The 22,337-nt window shown below is 40.2% G+C and overlaps 3 protein-coding genes and 1 long non-coding RNA gene across 9 annotated transcripts in view; 1 reads left to right on the top strand and 3 right to left on the bottom strand.

Moving 5' to 3' along the window:
• zdhhc5b (zDHHC palmitoyltransferase 5b) overlaps nucleotides 1-10,236 on the bottom strand; it is a 21,473-nt gene extending 11,237 nt beyond the window's left edge. For 2 of the 4 annotated variants that reach the window (XM_019883934.1, XM_019883937.1), the window contains exons 1-8: nucleotides 10,105-10,235; nucleotides 3,803-5,140; nucleotides 2,822-2,943; nucleotides 2,181-2,338; nucleotides 990-1,162; nucleotides 757-859; nucleotides 363-454; nucleotides 100-232 (exon numbers count right to left, since the gene is read on the bottom strand). In XM_019883934.1, coding sequence (XP_019739493.1) covers nucleotides 100-232; nucleotides 363-454; nucleotides 757-859; nucleotides 990-1,162; nucleotides 2,181-2,338; nucleotides 2,822-2,943; nucleotides 3,803-3,951 — 930 coding nt within the window. In that variant the 5' untranslated portion in view covers nucleotides 3,952-5,140; nucleotides 10,105-10,235. The other 2 variants (XM_019883936.1, XM_019883935.1) reach the window with 2 other exon arrangements.
• Nucleotides 10,237-12,074: 1,838 nt separating this feature from the next.
• clp1 (cleavage factor polyribonucleotide kinase subunit 1) lies at nucleotides 12,075-17,901 on the bottom strand. The gene is made up of 6 exons (XM_019884348.1): nucleotides 17,624-17,901; nucleotides 16,987-17,266; nucleotides 16,793-16,900; nucleotides 15,527-15,646; nucleotides 14,350-14,487; nucleotides 12,075-13,412 (listed from the first exon to the last, which is right to left on the bottom strand). Exons 2-6 carry the CDS (start codon nucleotides 17,257-17,259, stop codon nucleotides 12,726-12,728), a joined length of 1,326 nt encoding a protein of 441 aa, XP_019739907.1. The 5' UTR covers nucleotides 17,260-17,266; nucleotides 17,624-17,901; the 3' UTR covers nucleotides 12,075-12,725.
• A 101-nt stretch (nucleotides 17,902-18,002) lies between these two features.
• On the bottom strand, nucleotides 18,003-21,456 carry selenoh (selenoprotein H). 3 transcript variants are annotated; one of them, XM_019884350.1, is made up of 5 exons: nucleotides 21,400-21,456; nucleotides 20,940-21,057; nucleotides 19,704-19,846; nucleotides 18,595-18,714; nucleotides 18,003-18,268 (listed from the first exon to the last, which is right to left on the bottom strand). In XM_019884350.1, the coding sequence occupies exons 1-4, from the start codon at nucleotides 21,413-21,415 to the stop codon at nucleotides 18,608-18,610; spliced, it is 384 nt and encodes a 127-aa protein (XP_019739909.1). In that variant the 5' UTR covers nucleotides 21,416-21,456; the 3' UTR covers nucleotides 18,003-18,268; nucleotides 18,595-18,607. The 3 variants fall into 3 exon arrangements, with proteins under 3 accessions (XP_019739909.1, XP_019739908.1, XP_019739910.1); XM_019884349.1 differs by having other exon boundaries at nucleotides 21,379-21,430; XM_019884351.1 differs by lacking the exon at nucleotides 21,400-21,456 and having other exon boundaries at nucleotides 20,940-21,085.
• Nucleotides 18,451-22,337, top strand: part of LOC109524446 (uncharacterized) — a 15,680-nt gene continuing 11,793 nt past the window's right edge. Inside the window, exon 1 of the long non-coding RNA XR_002169963.1 lies at nucleotides 18,451-18,522. This is a non-coding gene — a long non-coding RNA (uncharacterized LOC109524446). The remainder of the gene's footprint in view (nucleotides 18,523-22,337) is intronic.

Raw genomic sequence — 22,337 nt, 5'->3', positions numbered from 1 at the left:
TGAAAAAAAACTCACCTTTTCCGCGGATCCGCGGAAAATTGCCATGTATGAATATATGTTTTCGATATAGAATAGTCTGTGCGTGTTTACTGTACTTACTCTTGTGCTGTGTCGATCATTCTGGATACCATTGTCCAGGACCTTGGCTTCTAGCTGTGCCTCAGTGAGAGGCGGCCTGAGGAAGGGAGGCTGTATTTCGACAGTCTGAGGCTTCCGCGAACGACCCGTATATCTGAACAAAAGAAATGTCGATGTCACTCATTATTTATTCCAATGTAGACTCAATAGAAAAATGGGAGCGCAGTAGGGAAAGAAAAAAGAAATTCATCAAAGAGGGTTTTAAAAGATAAGGGAAAACTGACCTGGGTGCTAGTGAGCTGCAAAGCACACGCGAAATATTCCTAGCGCAGCCATTTGTGAAGGGGTTAACACCTCCACGAAATTTTCCTGTCACCTGAAGAGTGCAGGAGATGGAAGGAAAAATAAAATAACATTCGCATTAGTTTTGTCTGCCGGATTAACGAACAACAACAATAATACAGTTAATTTGCAGAGCATTTTTCAAAAGAACTCAATCATGGTTTACGGGTTTAGAACAACAAAACTATGCAGATTAACATACATTAAAAATCTAACAAAAAACAGAACACGTTTTGAAAAGCAAGAGTCCGTTGATTAAAGTAATATGTGCGGTGTGGAATAATTTAGAGGTTGCAGTTTAAGTGGTGTTGTTAAAGGGTCTCAACGTTCACATACCTGCTCATTTGTGGTCCGACCTCTAGCCACGAGCACAATATGGAACCCAGTCAGGCCAGCAACTGGGACAAAAAACAGACCAGCAACACACATCACAGCCATACTGGTGGAGCAGAAGCTAAGGAGACAAGCCAAAACCCCAACAAAGGCAAATACGAGCAAAGAAAAATCAAATTAATACATCAGGAACAATTGCTGCAATTGCTGCATCATGGACACAGCGTTAAGGATACGTGACTGCAGCATGTGGCATGTCGAGTTGCTGGCGGTGGTGCAGCACATAAACCAGGCCAAAGCCAAAAACGTTCACGATGTGGGTGGTGAGTGACAGCAGAAAGAGGAAGAAGTAGCGATAGTTGCGCCGACCAATACAGTTGTTCACCCAGGGACAGTGGTGGTCAAAGTCCTGACAAAGCACAGAGGAGAACATATTCGGACCAGGAATCCAGGACACATTTCATCCAAAAGTCAACCTCATCTAATCATACACTTGAACACAACTAATGCACTGTTAATATTGGAGCCGAAAGTATGTGAAAATGTCTTATCACAATTATTTTATCACAATTGATGACCAAAATTATCATTATCACAATATCACTAAAATAAACAAACACAAGAAAAATCCCACCTGAGCTGAAAACATTGAAAAAAAAATAATAATCAGCAACAAGTTGTGAGTTTCAACAGATCTCACCGGGTTGTCCCGGCAGCGAGTCACTTGCATGATTTGTTTGGCAAAGTTTATCTTTCTATCTAAGAAAAAAAAACTATGTCCTTGCTGACGCAAACCGCCCATTATTTTCATCCAGGCTTGGGACAAAAATTGTAAGACAAATTGTAAGCAGCAACAACCAAAGTCACTTTTCACACATGCTAGAGCCCACATAATGTACTCTAAAATAATTAGGTGACGATGACGGATTTAATGGTGGCAGGACACTATTCAAATATTAATGTCATTAATCAGAGGCTTTGTTATTCACCATTTTCCTTTTAATTAAATCCAAATGTTTTTCACAATAAAGAATATTTTCCAATTCAAATGGATTTGGTTGACGAGAGACATGCATGAACTAACTGCTCAATTCAAACAACGTTTGTCCGCCAGGCTACTTTGTAATTCCAATTTTAATTGAGTGTGATTTTAGAATATGATTTCAACACGCAGTTTGACTTTCACAAGGCTCAAAAGAACAATTTCAAGTTGGCTACATTTAAGCTTTTGTTAAACTCTAGCATTCTACTCACGTGACACCTGTTTCTACTTGGGGCGCACGAACAAGCTTTGCTTGATGCTAAAGGGCTAAAGTCAGTGATACCTGCAGGTAAGACGTATACCGCAAACCCTTATCAATAAACACATAAATGTGGTGGGCAGTTTATGATAAGCAAGTCAGACAATGTAAGTGTTGTCCACATACCTCCACACAGTTGTCACAGACCGAGCAATGTGAGCATCGGGGTGGTCGGTAGAAACGACAGGTGGAGCACCACTTCATGCGCACCTGGATTCCTTTGATCTCAACAGTCTTGTAGAGCGGCGCACGGAAATCATCCTCTTTGTCCTCATCTTCCTCCGCTATATTGGGGGGTAAGGACATAAGGTAAGACTTCAGCTGCTTTACAACTGGCAGGATCAAATGGAATTAACTGGGTTTGCATGACTGAAACTTTTAAGACACAGGAACACTTTATTCCAAATGAAACTGTACCAAATTATAAGTGACAGAAAAAGAATTTCACGAGGCATTTTCCATTACAAATTTGGTTCTGGTTCACTTAGCGTTTAAATGCAAAAGTTGCTAAGTAAGCATATCGATAAAATGGCTGCCCAAATGAAAAATGTTTGGAATGATTATTGTGTGAATAGATGTATACAGCTATTTGAACCAGAAGTGCAAGGAGTCGAATTAAATATTGTGGTTGAGCAAGAGCATTCAAATTTATCATAATGTCAACCTCATACGATGACAGTGTCATTGTTACAATTTTGCTTGTATGCACATGACACACTTGTGACGTTATCCTTATGTACAGCTAAGAAAAAAAGAATTATCTTTACCTCGGGGGAAAACTCCCGGATCCATGAAGGTGGCCATACAGAAGTTGGCCAGTGTGAAGAGGAAGATCACCGCAATATAAATGGGAATGACGGGGGAGAAATATTCGTACAACCAAGGAGAGCTAGAAAAAAGAAAAAGACATGGTCATTAAAAAAACAAAAAAAAAAAAACAAAACATAGTTCTCTGAATTTATCAGTCATTCCTTCATCACTGCACAAAGAAAGGACTCAAGTTCTTGATTTGTCTGTATTGTGTGTATTGCCTTGTAGAAATCTGGACTTCCTGCAGTCACATGGTCAACTGACAACAGAGACGTTGGTGAGTGCAACTGAATCAGTGAAGTTGTGTCATTGCTCCATACTGACAGTGGGGAAATAATGGCTTTCAGCTCTTGGCAGCAAGCTGTTATAGGATTAAAAACTGTTGCTCATGAACATTTACTATTCAACACCTCAATGAGGGGAAATTGGACAACCTGGGGCTCTTTTCAAAAAGATCTGTTCATCCATTTTCTATCCCACTTTTCCTTGCCTTTGGAAGTAACCCCTACTACCCAGAGAAAACTCACGCAAACACTGGGATAACCTCCACACAGGAGGGCCTGTGGCGAGATTCAAACCTAGGACCTATCAACTATGAGACGGCTGCGCAAACCAGCAGTACACTCAGCACTGTTTACCATGTAAATGGACTTCTAAATGTGAGGAGAAAACACTTCCAAAACCTATTTTGCTTTCTTCCTGTACACAGTTTGCAGGAAAAAAGCATTTGAATCCATTATGAGTTGGCAGCATAAAAAGTTAAACAATTCTTGCCATCATTTTGTGGACCCAAATATGACAAACTGTGCACCCACACGATACAAACCATGTAAAAAAATGTATTCAGTGTTCATGCACTTCCTTTATGCAGTGAGGAGATACTGTACATCGCACAGCGCATCATTTAATTTACACTATGTCGACGGCAAGAGACTCACGTGAAGCAGAAGAAGAGTGTGGTGGATCCGACGAGGAAGGTGGTAGCTGCAGACACCGGAACATATCGGCTGGGTTTAAACGGACGGGGAGGAGCAGAAACCTGGCCACCCACTCCTCCCCCAACACCCCCACTGCTGAAGCCCGGCATCAGAGATGGAACAATGGGAGGAAGACCAAGCGAGAGGTACCTATCTACTGCCGAGCTACTTCAAATGCTGTTCGACCAGTTAATATGACAAATTTGGCATTTGCCTGGGAGATGCCATGGATTACCCCGAAGCAAGCAGCACATGAATGGAAACAGTCGGCAAGACTAGCCAGCACTACAACACTCAATCAAATATATACGCTTTAAAATCATACAACAATATACAATTCTACTTGCATGTTTATAGTATGTAAATATAAAATTGTCTATGCAGAATTATAATTTAAGCATAAAAAAGCAGGAGCAAGGTGATACAAAAATATGTGTAGGAAATTCATAAATATTTTTGTATGGCTTCAATGGTACTGCGTTTGGTGCAAGAAGATAATTGGGTCTTCACTGTAACAACCCTGCTTGAGCATAGAAAAGCACAGCCTCAGACAGTTTTTTCAGTGAATTGCAATTGTTGTGCTTAAATTCTGATTATCTAGCTTGGAACGAAAATAAAAAGTAAATCTCAAAGTGAGGGAGCAGAAAATTAAAGATTTTGGCGGATAAAGGGCCAGCAGGCGCAGAGCAGATGCACATTGAGGAAAACAGGCAAAGGATTGAGCACAGTAGCTGCTAATGACTTGTGTGATTGTCCCAAAGGGGCTTATTTAGGCACTGGGTGGGTGGGTGGAAGAAGTTGAGGATGGTTGACGGCTGCAGGCGGGACGGTTCCACACTGTTGAACTGTCAGCAGCGATATAGAACTGGAGAAAAGTCCAAATCTAACTCCAAAGGCGTCTTTGGAAAGTTGCTCAAATGTATACAGTCACATCTATATCCTTATAAAACTCTCGCCAAGTCCATGACAGATCCTTTGAGACCGCTGCCCTCAGTTTGTATGTCAATGTGGCAACAGGAGGGGAAACAAAAGAAAAAAAAACAAAAAAAGAAATCAACTCATTCCAAAAAGAAGCTCTGTGCACGTCACTGCGGCGTCACTGTACTCGTCCAGGTCTGGATGTAGAAACCTCTCCCACCTCCACATTCTCTGCACACAGACCTCCTCTCCCATTGTGCAGCTTTGAAACACAGCCATCTGCAACATGGCGGCTACATTCTCTAAAGCGTGTTAGTCCTTATAGCTTGTCCCCGTGATATTATTCCTCCACACCTTGTGATGGCGGATTGAAGGAAGCCCCTGTAAAAAAATAAATAAATAAATAAAATGATCAAAAAATACCATAAATGTCAGTGTGAATGTGAATGGTTATCTGTCTCAATGTACCCTTATCTAGCAGAGTAACATGATGTTGGCGAAACAAAGAAGGCCTTTAAAGGGTTCTGTTTTTACGCAAAAGCAGCGCTGTACAATTTCCTGGTAAAACAGATCTCAAAAGGCAAAGAAAATTTGGGAATTCAAACCATCATAATTCATGATGAGAGCAAAGAATGTGAGACCCCTTCAGCTCACTGAGCAGCTAAAGCAGTGATTCTAAACCAGGGGGATACAGATTCAAAGAGGTCGTAAAAATGAAATAGGTCGGGACGTGACAATAGGAAAATACGGGTCCCTACAACAGTTATCTAAAGCAGAGGTGGTCAATTAACTTTGCTCAGGGGGCACATGAGAAATTAGAGCACTTGCCAACTTTTTCTATATTATTTTCAATGTATTTTGAAAAAAATGCATTGTCTTGTTTCAATAAATTGCTACATGTCCTGATTATGTTATATATGTGTAATGTTATAAATTTGAAAATACAAATTTTATCAACAAATTTTGATAAGAGTATTATCAGGCCCTCCTCCCTTTCACCGTGCAAGAAATAAGGATGTTGCTCACATCAGGACCATTGCTGTCATTTTTGCCACTCCTTTTTTGGGGAAAAATAATTGCCGGAGGAGTCCAACAAATTGCTAAAGACAGCAAAAACGTGGCCAAATTGGCCACATTTCAGACAAGTCATAGCTCTTGCTCGCTACCTCGCTTGTACTCAAGCTCAACACGTGTATACATACAAAGAACAGTTTTCAAAATAAAAGCCCCATGTATTTTACATGTTACTTTGACTTTTTGGTCATTGCGAGGGCCAGTCGGAGATTGTGGTCATACTTGGCCCAGAACTGATCTAAAAAATGTATTAAGTGTGGTTTATTTGGCTTTGTTGTATTTTATTTATGATGCCGCCAAAGAATAATACAGTGATGACGAAGCGAAGTGTGATAATACCGATAGAATACAATACAATACATGCTGATTTATATAGCGCTTTCACAACAGCTGCAGGTGTAACAAAGCGCTTAACAAAACAGTTAACAAAAAGTAAAATAATAAACACAACATAAAACACGGACAGTCATGCAATGCTAACCACTTTTCCCTCACATGCTTTGTTGTTTAAGGAAAAGTTTAGAGAAAAAAAAAAGGTCTGGCTGGTTAATACAATATGAGCAATACCAATTACATACACAAATTAATTTGATCTACCAGTAGCTAACATAAATGCACTTTCTATACACTACGCAAAACACAGTGCAATTAATTCTGGGACACTCTATGTAAAATGATGCTATGTACCTGTCAAGTGTGTGATTTGACTTTATTTTTACACGCCTATGACAGCGGCAATGTTCATTTTATTTGAAGTATGGACTTTAAAGTTAACAGGTTTTATGATGGTTTTAACATGGAATGAAAGAAAGAAATTTCATCTGTGCTCTATGTTGCACATAGAGCATATTTGACAAGAAAGCTGACTTGACTTGACTTGAATCGCTTCTGGGTCGTTTTGGTTAGATATCAAAACAACTTGGATGTCAAACGGCCTCACGGGACACAATTATTTTTGACATTGAGTGTTCTACTGCTTTCTTCCCAACAGTTAGCAGGAGAAATCTTCCTTCAAAATTCATAGACAGTACCAACTCAATTCACTATACTCAACAGCTAATTACGTATCACATTACATATTCATTCACTTTGCTACACTGAACAGAAGCAGAACCTTGACAAGCACATCGCAGGAAGATTGACTAACTGTTTGAAAGATGTATATGAGTCAGTTTTTGTTTCACCATCACTACCTTACGACATGGAGGAATTATTAAAACATAAAGACACAATGAAGAACAGTAAGCTTTTTAATTATATCCACCCATTTTACCTACAGAGGTGGGAAATCGGATTCATCCCAGCCGGGTTGTCCCACGCGTTTGAGGTGAGAGTATACAACAAAAATGGCTGATTCTCAGAAATTTTTTGATGTTCTGGTTCATCACAACACATTTGACCTGCAGCAAACCTTCATCATTGATTGTATTTACGCTATATAAATAAAGGAATAGCTTATCTTCATTTCATTCATTTCACCAAATATTTTAATGCGGGGTGAATACGGCATATCTTCACCCAGTCAGTGAAAAATCACTTATTACTTGAAGTTATGTCAAGTAATTAAATTAATGTTTGAAGAAATATATGTTTATAATGTTTGTAAATAATATCAGGGTCCCTGTCTCCATGGGGGGAGGTCACCATTGTCAAGTGACATCAATAAGTGAACTCTTCCTTTTTTGTTCCAACTATGCAACTCGGACCTCCCAGTTCAAAGGGCAGTTCAAGTGCACTTTTCCGAGTCTGGAGTCGGAAAAGTCCCAACTTCCTCAAATACCGCATTAATTTCGTAAACAGCCACCAAATGAATCATATTTCATAAGAAATTATATCTCCATTGTGCCAAAGGTAAGATAATAATATGCCTACAGTTAACTGTGGAAAGAAAGCTTAAAATAGCATGATTCTGAGACCGTTTCAAGGGGAAGGCAACTAAAAAATTCTCTTTAAAATTATTTGCGCGCGGAATACTAATCAAGCAGCAAAACAGTTTTTTAAATCCATCTCATGGAAGTTGTGGGCATTTTGTCACTTGTTGAATGAAAATGACATCACAGTTGCTCAGGATAAGGTAATGACCAATCACAGCTCAGCTTGCAAATGTCACATCACCAAACTCAGAAAACAGGCGAGCCATGTTTGGTCAAGACCTGAGCCCTGAGCAACTGTGATATCATTTTAGTTGACAGCAAGTGGCAAAATGACCACCCCTTGAGATGGATAAAAAGTCAATTTCGCTGCTTGACTCGTATTGCAGAAAGACAATACTGTATTAATCACAATAGTGTCTTCAGGTTAGAGGAGCAGCATATAACACATAATTGTAAAAATAATTTTTGAATTGACTTCCCCTTAGGCGGCCCGGTGGACCAGTGGTGAGCACATCAACCTCAGAGTGCAGAGGTACCGAGTTCGATTCCAGCTCCGGCCTCCCTGTGTGGCGTTTGCATGCTCTCCCTGTGCCTGCGTGGGTTTTCTCCCGGTACTCCGGTTTCCTCCCACATTCCAAAAACATGCATGGCAGGCTGATTGAATACTCCAAATTGTCCCTAGGTGTGAGTGTGAGCGCGAATGGTTGTTCATCTCTGTGTGCCCTGCGATTGGCTGGCAACCGGTTCAGGGTGTCCCCCGCGTACTGCCCGAAGACGGCTGAAATAGGCTCCAGCACCCCCCGTGACCCCTGTGAGGATAAGCGGATCGGAAAATGGATGGATGGATGGACTTCCTCTTTATGTTATATATCAATGTTAGAGAATGGAGTCGCTTCCAAAATATTTGTAACAGAGAAATGTGCAAGGGTGGCCCGGTGGTCGACTGGTTAGCGTGTCAGCCTCACAGTGCAGCAGTGCAGGGTTCGATTCCGGCTGCGGACTTCCCGTGTGGAATTTTCATGTTCTACCCAAGCCCACGTGGGTTTTCTCTGGGTACTCCAGTTTCCTCCCACATTGCAAAAACATGCATGGCAGGTTAATGGAACAATCTAAAATTGTCCCTAGGTGTGAGTGTGAGCGCAGATGGTTGTTCGTCTGTATATGCCCTGCGATTGGCTAGAAACCAGCTCAGGGTCTCCCCCACCTACTGGCCGAAAACAGCTGGGATAGGCTGCAGCGCGCCCCGTGACCCTTGTGAGGAGGAGCGGATGGATGGATGCATGTTTAAGTACATCATCATTGCCTCCATTTCTTTCTAAACATGGAGAATAACTAGATTTAACGTTTTCCCAGAAATATAGTATAAGAATTATAAAATAATTATAATGATGATAATATTGATAATAATAATAATTATAACGTAGTTGAGCAGCAAGGAAGAGGAACTGCCATCTGGCAGTGTTGCCGTATAACAGTCCTAAATGCTGCAACAGCACATACTGTGGTAAAACCCGTTGTGGTGAACAATAAATGTACGGGTCTATGTCTTCAAAAATGCATAGGTATTATGCACGACTTACGTATTGTGTTTAAATGTTATCCTCATTTGGAATCTCATCTTCTATGTGGATTTAATCAGCCACCCCCCGTCGCAAGATGAAAAACTAGTTCGTACGGTGTGGAACCCAGTGAAAACGGATCTGGAGGAACAAGCGAAATCTGATCGTTTGGACACGCCCCTCTAACAAACAAACGAGTTGGGACAAACCCGGAGCTGTCGTACTGACACCGTGACACTGTGCCTGTTGTTAATCATCTCATCTGCCCCACACCAAATCCCCCCCCCAATCCCTGCACTATAATGGATGTTAATCCTAAAATCTCAGCGTCGCCCGTCATGTTGCCGCAACAATTCACAGCTGAAGCTAACGTTCACGTCACCAGGCGTCCAGTCAAGCAAAATGCAATCGGTTTAATGCGTAGCGATGCCCAATGACCCTTTGCTGTTTTCTGTCTGATTACTATTCACCGGCTGATAGACCATAGCGCCATGTTTCACTTATCTGTCCTAATTGAGAACTGGCGTTGAACAGGCCGGGGCAGTGTTCGGCATCATCATCAGGCAACACACTCAACCACATTAAATTAATGCAATGACCGTCGACGTTACGTGTCATCCCAAATGACATGACATAAACAACGGGTTTTCAGGCAGTTTCCGCGTGATTTGTTGCTCTTACCTTGCCTGGAAAGTTTTTGCGACAGCAAACGCTAACGGAGTTAGCCGACGAGCAATGAAACCTTCACACTGTCGACTGCGCCTCTTTGGCTGCCACCGTTCATCAAATATTCAACACCGTTTTACCGTTATTACTGACAAAAGAAAGCCACACGCACCTAAATATCCAAATCGTGAGCGATTTCCCTCGTGGATGAGAAGTAGTTTCGGTTCAACCTTACTTAGCCGATAGCAGATCGCATAGCTCGTCTAGGCCGACAACGGAATCCCGGAAAAGGAGCATTGTTTGCTCATCCTCCAGGTGGGTCGAGTAGCCAATCAGAAACCGAGAGGCGTGGTCTTACGAAACTGCTCAAAAACATATTTCTACACTTTGCCATTTTCCTCGAATACACAGAATTGCAGAAAACGACCGGAATTAAATTTAAAACAATTAATCAATGTTATATCTTGATTGTCATTACTTGTAAACAATTACTGTAAGTGAAAACTGAAAGTTAACTGAAAAGGTACTCGAAATTTCTAACGTAAAAAAAGAGACAATAAATGTAAAAATAATAATTGGATTTAATGTATATATCCTGTATTGTTATATGACATTTGTCTGCAAGAAATGCATTTTTATCAATTGTTGATCATGCTATTTCTAACAAGTGTCCATTCTGGAATTTGTATGAATATGTTTTTGTCAAAAAAGATTTCTTCGTGTGGTATTTTCTCTGGTCCTGTGTTAATTTCTGGGGTCAATTACAAGAAGCAAGAAAAATTTAAGCACCACCTCTTTTGTTTGTTTGTTTGTAAGGCAAGACGGCATAAACAAGGTGAAGGGACAATTGCACTCTGACCCTAACTTGAACATTGTGGTCTTTTGAAAGGGTAACATGAAGGCGAGTGTGCCAACATAGTTCTGCTTCAACAAGACCACAGGAAAGTTTTATTCTTTTTGGGAGAAGTGGGGTGATGAACGGAGTTTCATGCAGTGAGTTGCAACTAAATTAATTTAGCTTTGTGCTAGTTTGGGCTGAGTTTTGACTATTTTGTAGCAATGTTTTTTATTCACTTTAAAAAAAAAAATTCATCAAAACTCTGATATAGCTCACAGTTCAGTCTACCAGCGGTGAAGAGAGAAAGCTTCCAATTTTTAAATATTTTCCTTGGGTACCATTTCTTAAAATCAAGATGATGTTATGTTCATTATCCCATTGGAGATTAGTAACACCTCTTTCAGAAACTGAGGCAATTACATGAGAATTGAGAAACGATGCAATCTGGTAGAAAATCTAACTCAAATTTTGAAGAGTTGAAAACAAAATGAAACCTATTTTATCCACTTTGTAGTTATTGTGTTCCAAGCTAAATGTTGGTTGATTAAAAAAAAAAAAAAAAGAATATTTGTATTAATTAAAAAGCCAAAGTTGGAAACAAAATTTGACAAAATCCCCACATTTCAGGAAATTTTATTACATTTGGTTTTAGCACAGCTAGTGTTCATAAAAAAAAAAAAAAAAGAATATTTGTATTAATTAAAAAGCCAAAGTTGGAAACAAAATTTGACAAAATCCCCACATTTCAGGAAATTTTATTACATTTGGTTTTAGCACAGCTAGTGTTCATAAAAAAAAAAAAAAAAGAATATTTGTATTAATTAAAAAGCCAAAGTTGGAAACAAAATTTGACAAAATCCCCACATTTCAGGAAATTTTATTACATTTGGTTTTAGCACAGCTAGTGTTCATAAAAAAAAAAAAAAAAGTATATTCGTATTAATTAAAAAGCCAAAGTTGGAAACAAAATTTGACAAAATCCCCACATTTCAGGAAATTTTATTACATTTGGTTTTAACACAGCTAGTGTTCATAAAAAAAAAAAAAAAAAAAAGGAAGTGAGTGGGGACAAAAATGACCATAACATAGTGGAGGGTTATTTATAATAAGTACCGGTATATATTTATATATAGATATTTACACAGAAAACTCTTTGTTTGCAAGGTGAAACATGAAGAGTAACTCAGGAATGTTAAATATGACCTGCAAAGTAAGGTGTCAAGTGTTGAACAAACAAATGAGCTGTCAAGACTTTCCCACATTCATTGATAGTTCAACATCATCGAGTGTATCCTGTAAACATGTTTGTATTTTGTTGTCCCTTTATTTAGTCTGAAAGCAAACTCATTAAGAATCTGTTGTTGTCAAGAGGGCCCTTGGCAAAATCCAAGATATAGTATTTTTAAGGGCAGTTATAACATTAATCTGAACCAGTAATGGACAGCAAAGTGCAGCACATCTGCCTCACACTTCTTTGGCAAGCTTCCTCTGTGCAGTTTGCATGTTTTCCTGTGCATGTGTGGGTGTTCTTCATGTACTCCGGCTTCCTCCCACACTCCAAAACCATGAGTGGCAACTAGCCCGGGGTGGACCCTGCTTCTTGCACAATGTCAACTACAATAGTCTCAGCTCACTCTCAACCCTAATGAGGACAAACGTTACAGAATATAGATGGGTGAATAAGCAGTGCACAAACGTTAAGGGAGACGTGAACTTGTATTCTTAAAGAACATCTTTTCGATAAGATGAAAAAAAAAAACGTTTGTATTTCCAATGGGACAAGAAAGAAAATGACAACAGACTATGAAGTATCACCTGTCAAAAATAGCAAAATGCAATCTAGTTACTAACCTGGAAACTATATTACAATAGATTCGGGTATTTAAGCACAGCATTATTTGATGTCATCAGGACCAGCATAGCCCAAAAACACAAATACACAAGAGCGCGTCACCTCATTTAGTGTCCATAAAACGTATGTCCATGATGAGCAGTGTGTGTCTGGGCAGCGGTCTGGGTGCTGGGGACAACACTTTCATCACCTGTGCTTGTGTGTCGACATTGGTCACCACAATAAAGCCACACACGGGACTCTCCACGATTCCCTTTCTTGATCCCTCATCTCCATCCTCTGCACTGCTAACACTCAGCACATGATAGGTGAGGTCTCTTCCCGGCGTCACAGGGACCAGTTTCAGTTGAGTGTCATCCTGAGACATTCCTAATGGCAGGCATGAGTCTGGTATGGAAGGTGCCCCGATTTTATAGATTCGCACATCAGAGAAACGCACTTCAAATGAGAAAGGGTAGAAGGACACTCCCCGGAAGCCGTAGAAGTATTCTCGGATTTTCTCATCCCGAACCTCGCGTCGGCACTCCTTGGAGCGCTCAACCACTCCCCCTGATTTGGGCAGGAGCACGACACGGACAAAGTGAGGAAGATCTCGTTTTAGTTCATTGTAGAGCCTCTCGTGGTCCAGCACCAGCACCACGTCCACCTCAAAGGCGGAGGCACAGTGGACCAGAGCCTGGTAACCAGAGCCCTTCACCCAGCCACATGTGTTGATGATACAGCCTCCCACGCTGGCTTTCCTGTTCACCTCACAGCGCTGAGAAAACACTTCAGCCAGGCACGATGTCAGCTTGTGGGGCATAAAAATACTTCAGGTCATTGCAGTGAACAAGATACACTGGATATAAATAAGTCCACACACATACAGTAACTGGGGTGTGGCTGTGTTCAGATTTAACCAATCATATTTGTATATGTTGAGTGGGTGTCAGCACACACAAACCACAATTTAAAATGCCTCTGATCAACCACAAATACATTCAAAAGTTCTATTCGGCTTTTCCCAACTTTTTTATTTTTGAAGGATTTGAGCTCGCACTGACAGTTATTTGGAACTGTTCAGAATTCCCTCCTTCACCTTGACTTAAAGCCCATCTGCAGATAAAGAAAAACAGCCCCAAAGCGTGATGCTTCACTGTAGGTGTGGCGTCTTATGATGAGCATTGTTGTTTTTTTTTCGCCATGCATACTTTTTAGAATTAAGGTCTACCTTTGGTTTAATCAGAATATAGCAAACCCTCACGGGTTTGAGAAGTTGGGACTACGATCATAAAAACATTATTTTGTGGTGGCACAAAAAACTGCAGGCTTCCACCAGAAAGGCAAAAATCTGGAAAAGCCTACTCGAACATTAGAAATTTAAATGTGGTTAATTAGAGGCCCTTTAGGTGGTGACAGTGTGTCCGCTGGCTCCTATTTAACATACGGTAAGTTTGAATGTGACCAGTTAAATGTGAACATAGCCATGACCCACTTATAAAATGGTGTGAACATGTGTGCAACCATATTACTTCAGTTGTTTATTTTTTACTCCCTCTCTAAAAACTATTTAAACATATCAATTAAGTTGGAGTTTGGAAATGATGTCATTTCATTTTTATACTGTATGTCACAAAAAAAGTGGCATTTGAACAGAAGCATGCAGATTTTCTACAGCCACTATAGCTACAGTTCAGTAAATGAATATGCCTTTTATTTAACACTCCAATGTTTGGTCTGACTTTCACCTTGTTGTAAAGTTTGATGTTGGTCCCTGGAGAAGTCGAGCCAAAGTGGTAGACCAAAGGAGCCTGGACTGAGAAGCCCTCTTCCACATCTGCTGGACGTTCGATGCACAGCGCTGACACTGTCCCTGGCACTGATACCTACAGAAAAAAATGTATTTCAAATCAAATATATTTCACTGTAAAGAAGATCCATCCATCCATCCATCCATCCATCCATCCATCCATCCATCCATCCAACCATCCATCCATCCATCCATTTTCTGATCCGCTGATCCTCACTAGGGATGTCTCCAAACTAATTAATGAGTAAACCGTATACCCATTCGGGTAAGATGGCAAAATTCCCGCAGAATGCCGGAAAGGAATAATTACATTAAAATACCAAGGACAAAGTTAGTCATATAAAACATTTTAGGATGCGGTCATTAACTTCAATTTACAATGATAACAAAAGAGATCCTTCTCAAAGTTAAGGCCAAATCGTGTACCTCACTTTTTCTTTAGCTTTTTTCTGTAAGGCAGTTAACTCAATTATCTGTATGAAAGTAAGAATTTAAAAAGTGAGACGAATGAAGCCGTCGTGCCTTCAACTATCCTTCATTTTCACTTCCTTGTTTGAAACATGTCATGTGACCATCAAAGATTGAGTAATTTGGTTGTAGTTTTATATTGTCTTACTATACACTAATTTATTTAATTACTGAGAAAAATGGTACTTAAGACATCCCACATATAGCTAATGATGGTTTAATGGTGTAACAGTTTTATTTTTGGACAAATTATTTAACTTTGACAGTAATGTATTTTCAAGGGGAAATTAGTACGGTATTAAAAATATGAACAAATATTAACACAGTCCAAGAACAAATTGTGTTCGACTTGGTTCCACAGGGGCAGAGCTACATGATGGCCATGGCCAACCCTCGTTCTCTTTATTTTTTTGCCTTTTTCACATGGATGCAGTATTCTCGACTCCCTAGGTACTTTGCCACCAGTTATTTATATTAAGTGTATATTTGAAGAACAAGAATATAAGTGATCTGAATGTTCCACTATATTTTTTATTTAAGCCAAGGAATCTGAAACTTACATAGTGCTGTGTCTGGAAGGTACAAGAGTTAAAACATTCGATTATGTTTCAAATAATTACAGCAATGTGCATGTCTATTGATCATACCCCGCTCTGGCCGACATCCAGTTCCACCAGCGTGGGTCTCCTGCCCACTCTCACGGCGTAGCTCAGTAAGAGTCGACACACCGTTGATTTGCCCACGTCAGTCGGTCCCACCACCATCACCTAGGAAAAAAGAAACAGTTAATGATATAAACTAAAACTCTTTTTCGATTACAGATGGCAACTCTGGTTTACATTGTGGGTACCTTGAGACAGAAGTTTAATTCATTATCAGATCACACTCATCACCCAATATACCATCCATCCATCAATCCATTTTCTGCACCGCTTATTCTGAACAGGAGCTCATCTCAGCTGACTTCAGGTGGAAGGCGGATTACACCCTGAACTGGTCATCAGTCAATCGCAGGGCATATAGAGATGAAGAACAATTCACACCCACATGCACACTGAGTGCTAACCCATTCCACGATGCACACACTCAAGTCAGGCAAGTGTTGCACTACACCATCAGCAACTCACTCAAAGCACATTTTTTCTCAATCATCTTTACCGATTACGGGAATGGAAATGCCATTAATCCGTTTTATAACCACTCCATGTAAAGTGCATTTGTTTCGTGTTATTTAACATGTAAAACAGCACTGTATATGGCAATATTGTACTGGATTAAAACAGTGTTAAACATGATTAAATATTTTTTGAATCATGATTAATTCACCGCATATTCTTGATGTGAGTGTGACAAGGCCACTGAGGATGCAGGGGGAGAGGATTGTTTTAGGTATACAACATGCATTTCTCCCTGTTTGATGTTTTGTTTCACCATAAACTTCAACTGCAATTGAGACCATAAGACAGGGGTAGGGAACTTCTTGAGAGCCATATCCTGCCTCTTTTAAATCTCTCTCTACTTCAATACACCCGATTCAAACGATCAGCTTATCTGCAAGCTCTGTAGAAGGCTGAAATGATCACGATCAATTGAATCAGATGTGTTAGAGAAGGGAGAGATTAAAACAGGCAGGATATGGCTCTCAAGGAACCAGAGTTCCAAACCCCTGCTATAGCAGCTTGGAGCACTTTTTTTTTGAAGAACTGTTCACTATCTGCCAAACTGCTACTTCTTGTGAAGTGGGTTAGGTTAAGCTCACAGACATCATAGAATGCTATGTACATCAAATCGGAGGGGGAAAAAATCAGCTTAATAATGGTTAGTATCTTGAAAGATTCATCACCAATGTATTCTATATTTCAGAATATAGAGCACTTTCGAGGTTTATGTTTCTGAAGGATATTCAAACCTACCCTTGGCCCTCTCTCATTGTCCCGCTCTGCCTGTTTTCTCATTTGTTCCAGCGCGGCATGAGTGTTCAGGTAGAGCAGCATGGGAGTATCTTTGGACACGTAAGCCACCTGAAGTAGTGACGGAAAGAAGCTGATAACTGAGCATGATGAAATGCTACTATCAAAAAGCCAAACAGACAGTGTGCCGTGCTGACCTCTGGTTTTCCATATAGGTTGACACTGCAACCTTGCCAGGTGAATACTGCGATCTTGGCGCCTGCTCCAAAAGTGTACTTCTTGTTTCGGTTCAGTTCTGACCCAAACACTTCTGCCATTCCTGTAAGGAGTTCTAACTCAACATGCTCCGCAGACTCCCCGGCTTCCACCTCGAAACGAAGTTCAGTCTCCTTCTCCAGGTCAAATCTGGTGCCGACTTTACCTGGTTGCAATGGATCGTCACTCGTCTTTTCTACCCCTTCTGTTGCCATGATAATGCTAAAAAGATGAAAAAACAGGGAAAATATGATCACATATTCATCAAGATCATACACCTGACACCTTGTTTCGATGTGATTAATTCTATGGGAAATTTAAAGAAAATGGCATATGTGTAACATATGTAATAGTAACCTCCTTATTGATAAATTTCATTGCATGAGAATTCGTTGAGAAACACTACTTCATCCACTGTGAAACTTGGTGTTAAATACGATTGCAAAGCTGTTGCTAACCGCTCAACTAAAACATAAGCGAAACAAAAGCGATACTAATTGCCTACTATTTTAAGTCCAAGCATCAACAATAACTTTCAAATGAATATAAACAATTCATATACATTAACGCCATACTTACACGTGTATTTACGAACTAATAACGTGTTTTCTGGGGTCAATCACTTTCGTGTGGGGTAGTGAGCGTCGCGTGTTGATGACGTCACTACACGCAACCAACAAGAGGCGAGTAGATGAATACGCGCATGACTTCCTCTCCGTACACCCTGCTGTGTCCGGTTGTTCCGTATGTTCTTCGCCTTTATGTGCATCTTATAGGGAAAAATCGACTACAAATATAAACTTGTAATGTCCTTTTAATACTATAAAAATAATTAAGATAGTTGAGATGTGCTGCACATCTAAACGTCTTTCGACGACATTATCCGTCATTAAGTGGCTTTGGGTTCGTCGTGTACACTGCTTAATTCCAAGTCATATAAATAATCCAATAACATAAAAAATGCAAAAAAAAGTAAGCATTTTATTTCGAGAGAGTGGAGAAAAAAACAGTCAAAATACCATAAATCTCAAACTTGGTACTCTACACTACAAACGCACAACAGAGTGGTAACGGATGTGTTTGTTCTATAATGGTCCAGTAGATGTCACCAAATGTTCAGATGCGTGAGCTGGAAAAGCTTGGTTCATCAGAGGAGAGACTGTGCATTCAGTTTGGTCACTCCTCATCATTCTGCTTCTACAAGCCACACCCATGAACAATTACCTGCACGAGATAGAAGATGGGCCTTTATAGACGTCAGTATTGTAATTTATCACAACTTTGAGTGGCAGCTGGTTAACCCAACAGCCCAAGGATCCCTGGTTTTAAATGTAAAATGACAAAGTGTCCATGCCTTGCAACTTCAGGAAATTAAATTTTAATTTGAAGTGTAATTCCAATCATGTCACAGCTGCACTTGATCAAATGTCAGATGCCCCAAATAAATCCAGACATTTCTTTCGTTGAGAGAAAAAACTGTGGCTCTTATCATGAAGAACTCATTACTATTCCTAAATCAGGATACCACTGCATCTTTCAAAATGACAAACCTTCTCTAAGCATCTAGTCAGCACCGACAGCCTCCAGTAGAGCAGAAACTACAACATCAGGTTCTGGAAATTTGAGTTTACGAGGTGGCCCCTTTTTTATTCCTGTCCAGAGAGGTGTTTCTATTGACATGAGACACAAGAAAAGATAGAAGTATAAGAATTAGCATTCACATTGAGGATGGTAATGATGGGAAACACAGCGCAAGTCATCCTGCACACACCCTCTTCCATTCCCTCAGGAGGCTACGGGAGCATCCCGAGCAGTACCACAAGGCAGAGGAACGCTTCTTTCTGCAAACTGCTAAGACTGTTAAACTCAAACAGTGCTCTGCAGCCCCCATTTGTATTCGTCCCTGCACATCAAGCACTTTATTGTTGAACACATTATGATCTACATTTTGTTGTTCCGCAAACCACAATTCCAGTGAAATCAAGGCTGAGACCTTGGCTATTGTATTATAAATACAATAAAATTCCTTGGAATGTTTGGCATTAAACACAATCAAGGTGCAATTCCAAGTTGTCCCAATTTCAGTTTTCCAATGAGAAATGTAATCTTGATTGATTGAACATAATCTCAGTTCCAGTTAAATAATTGTAGAAACCTTGTTCTAAATCAGGGAAGGACAACTGGCAGCCTGCGACCACACTTGAGTGGCCCCTTGATTTAAAATAAATAAATAAATAGACAAACAAAAACAACAAATATTTTGTTTTATCGTTACAAAGCCAAATAATTCTCCCAAAAACACTGACAAACATTCTATATACATTTTACCATGAGGAACCAGGGGAAATGGGTTGGGGAGTGTGAGGGCATGTGGTTATTTTGTCGTTTGCTTCAAATACTTTGTTGTTGGGTTTGGACCTAAACATATTAAGATAATGTATGTGCATGTATATTGCCCATATTTAAACGAGCATTTTTGTCATAAATCTAGATAGGACGTACGTGGTCATATGAGACTCCCATGTAGAACTGATGAAAAATTGTGCTCCCTTCCAGCATTTAAATTGCCCATCTCTCTTCCAAGTAACATCTAAACATTTTTAATGGTCATGCAAGTATAAAAGTACTTAACACAATTAAGTCCTTTCATTCAGCTCACCTTTGCCTCCCTCTATGAGAGTGATCTCAAAGCTGTTCCTGCGAGGCTTCTCTGGGTTGAGGACCACAGTCAGCTCTGGGCGTGCAGCCAAAAGGGCAGCTTTTACCCCCTCGGCATTACGCCCATACACTCGTCAGCTCTTACTGCCAAAAATAACAGATCATCACAAAAATGTTAGTGCTGCTTACCAAGCTGCCATACCACTTTTTTTTTGCCTGAGTATGAGTACAAGTACTTTTGAGTGTTTGTCAATACAGAGTGCTGGTATGTGTTAATGTCATTCTGTCTTTTAATTATGATGAAAATTTGTTGTCTTTCAATTAAACACACACACACACACACACTAATAGGATGGTTTTGACCATTCTCACCCCTTGTACACTGAACGGTAATCAGAGATTTCTTGGGGGAGGGAAGAATTCCCGAAAGTGGGAGTCAATTATATGCAGCTTCTCGCTATTCGCAGGCCAGCCCCAACCTTGCCTGCAAGCTGAATCCTTGTGGTATTTGTGAATTCACAAAACCCTGAGAATCTACCTTGTCCAGTGCCCACTGATTTGTTCCGAGCCAAAGCAACAGTATGTTTCGGGGTGGGATGTGCGGCTCTGACAAAAACATTTATTAGTTGACAATCAGCTTGAATCAAAAATCGTCTGTAATTTAAAACGCCCTTTATCCGCATATATGCATTGCAAAATGAACAACTATCACTCAATGCCATGATGCTATCTGCGCAATAATTGAGATCACAGGACTCAGCTCGTCAAAACAAGGTGAATGCCGGTGACATTTTCATCTGTTCCCATGATTGGTCAAAACTCAACTTTGGGATGCATGCCCAAATTGCTGCTTCGCCCAATCAGCGCAAAGAATTGGAGTAAATGTTCTCACTTTCCTGAGCAGATCACATTGGAGCAGTGCCAGCTTGATAGTGTGGAGAGCTCCTTTGAGTGATTCACGTATAAATCTGGCTCTTCCCAGGTTAGGCCGGGAAAAGCGGGAGTCAACTGCATATAAATTAAGCTACAGGCAGAATCAACCAGGTAGACTCCAAGGCATCTACAGTGGAGTTGGGTTAACTTACAGAGAGACACACTACTGTATGATGTATGGTCTGTATGGAGGACTTGACAGAACAATGAATACTCTGACTGCTTATGTATTGTAATCTCAACATTGAACACCAGCTCTGGACATGTAGGCCACTGTTGTCTTTTGTATGACATACATGCTTACCAGTGTTCAATCACCACTCTTTGGCCTTGCAGCATAGGCACCGCTTCTTCTTTTGCTGCCTTGGCGGGTTTCTGCTTCTCCTCCTCGTCCTCAGTTTTGCGCTTTCTCCCACGACGGCCTAAAGACATCATCGCGTTATCCAACTTTTTTTTTCATATATAAACATATGTTTGTTCGTTTGTGTTTTTCTGAATAACATGCAACAAAACGTACATTTTGACCCCACTCATTCAATTACAGCAGAACGATGAAGCCCACAAGTTGTGGTGTTGTATTTGAAATATTGAAATTTAAAAAAGTAATTTCACCCACTTTAGAACATGAATGGCAACAGAAAAATCCCCCAAGTAACAATGGAAACTAGAATAAACTAACTTTTGTAACGACGTTTGTTTTTAAGACGTGATGTAAGCAACAGTGGAGTTTTTAGAGACCAAACCTAAATGAGGACATGACCGACCTGCTCCGGACGCCATAGTTGTTATGAAACTTTCGCGGTTAGCGGACTGTACTAACACGCCAATGTTGATGGGGGTGTGGATGAAACCATTACTAAACCTTTGGGGAATAATCACGGTACCCCAACTGGGAAAAGCAAACCTTGATTGCGTTCACCCATTACACCACAGGTTGTCAAAGTTTATGGGTCCAGAGTACACTGACAGCGGGGAAAAATGGGGGCTAAAATTTTCAAGAACACCTTCTAATCTCCAGGCATTGAAATCTAACTTGAAAACTTTATTGTTCACTGCAAGCGGCTACATAATACAGAAATATCATGTCACTATCTTGCTTTTCATTTACGTGTTTCTCTGTTCTGCTTTTATCTTGAGTTTCAGCTTTTGATATAATACATTTATTTATTTACTTGCCTCCATAAAGCACGATGGATTTGATCATCAATTAGGGCTGGACGGTTATGGAAAAAATAATCACGATTATTTCGATTTTGATTAAAATCATGATTGAATTTAATTCCTAAGCATCACTCTTATCTCTTTATAATAATAAATAATAATAATAATACATTTTATTTGAAGCGCCTTTCACAACACCCAAGGACACTTTACAGACGAGCAAACAATAAGACAAATAAAAAATAAATAAAACCACAGATAAAATTATAGATACAAGAGATATATTTAAGTGGAATAAGCCAGTCTGAAAAGGTGAGTTTTGAGCTGGGTTTTGAATGTGGGAAGAGAATCAATGTTGCGAATATTGGGTGCAAGTGAGTTCCAGAGTTTGGGGGCAGAGCAGCTGAAGGCTCTGCACCCCATTGTGCTGAGACGGGCAGAGGGTACAGAAAGATGGAGGGAGGATGAAGACCTGAGTGAGCAGGAAGGGATAGAGATCTGAAGGAGATCTGATAGATAGGGGGGGGGGGGGGGGGGGTGG

This window comes from Hippocampus comes, unplaced genomic scaffold (genome assembly GCF_001891065.2).
Source record: "Hippocampus comes isolate QL1 unplaced genomic scaffold, H_comes_QL1_v1.1 scaffold156, whole genome shotgun sequence".
NCBI classification, from domain to species: Eukaryota; Metazoa; Chordata; class Actinopteri; order Syngnathiformes; family Syngnathidae; genus Hippocampus; species Hippocampus comes.
Note: the sequence above shows the minus strand (reverse complement) of the source record. Positions and strands in the feature narration are given on the sequence as shown.

Bases quoted from the DNA above. Each gene is read 5' to 3' on its own strand.
- clp1 (XM_019884348.1), bottom strand. From the start codon at position 17,259: ATGGCAACAGAAGGGGTAGAAAAGACGAGTGACGATCCATTGCAACCA. The intron at 14,488-15,526 runs GTATGATCAATA...TTTTTTCTGTAG, and splicing joins TGGATGTCGGCCAGAGCGGG to GTATCAGTGCCAGGGACAGT. The intron at 13,413-14,349 runs GTGAAAGTCAGA...ATGCCCCACAAG, and splicing joins ACATCAAACTTTACAACAAG to CTGACATCGTGCCTGGCTGA.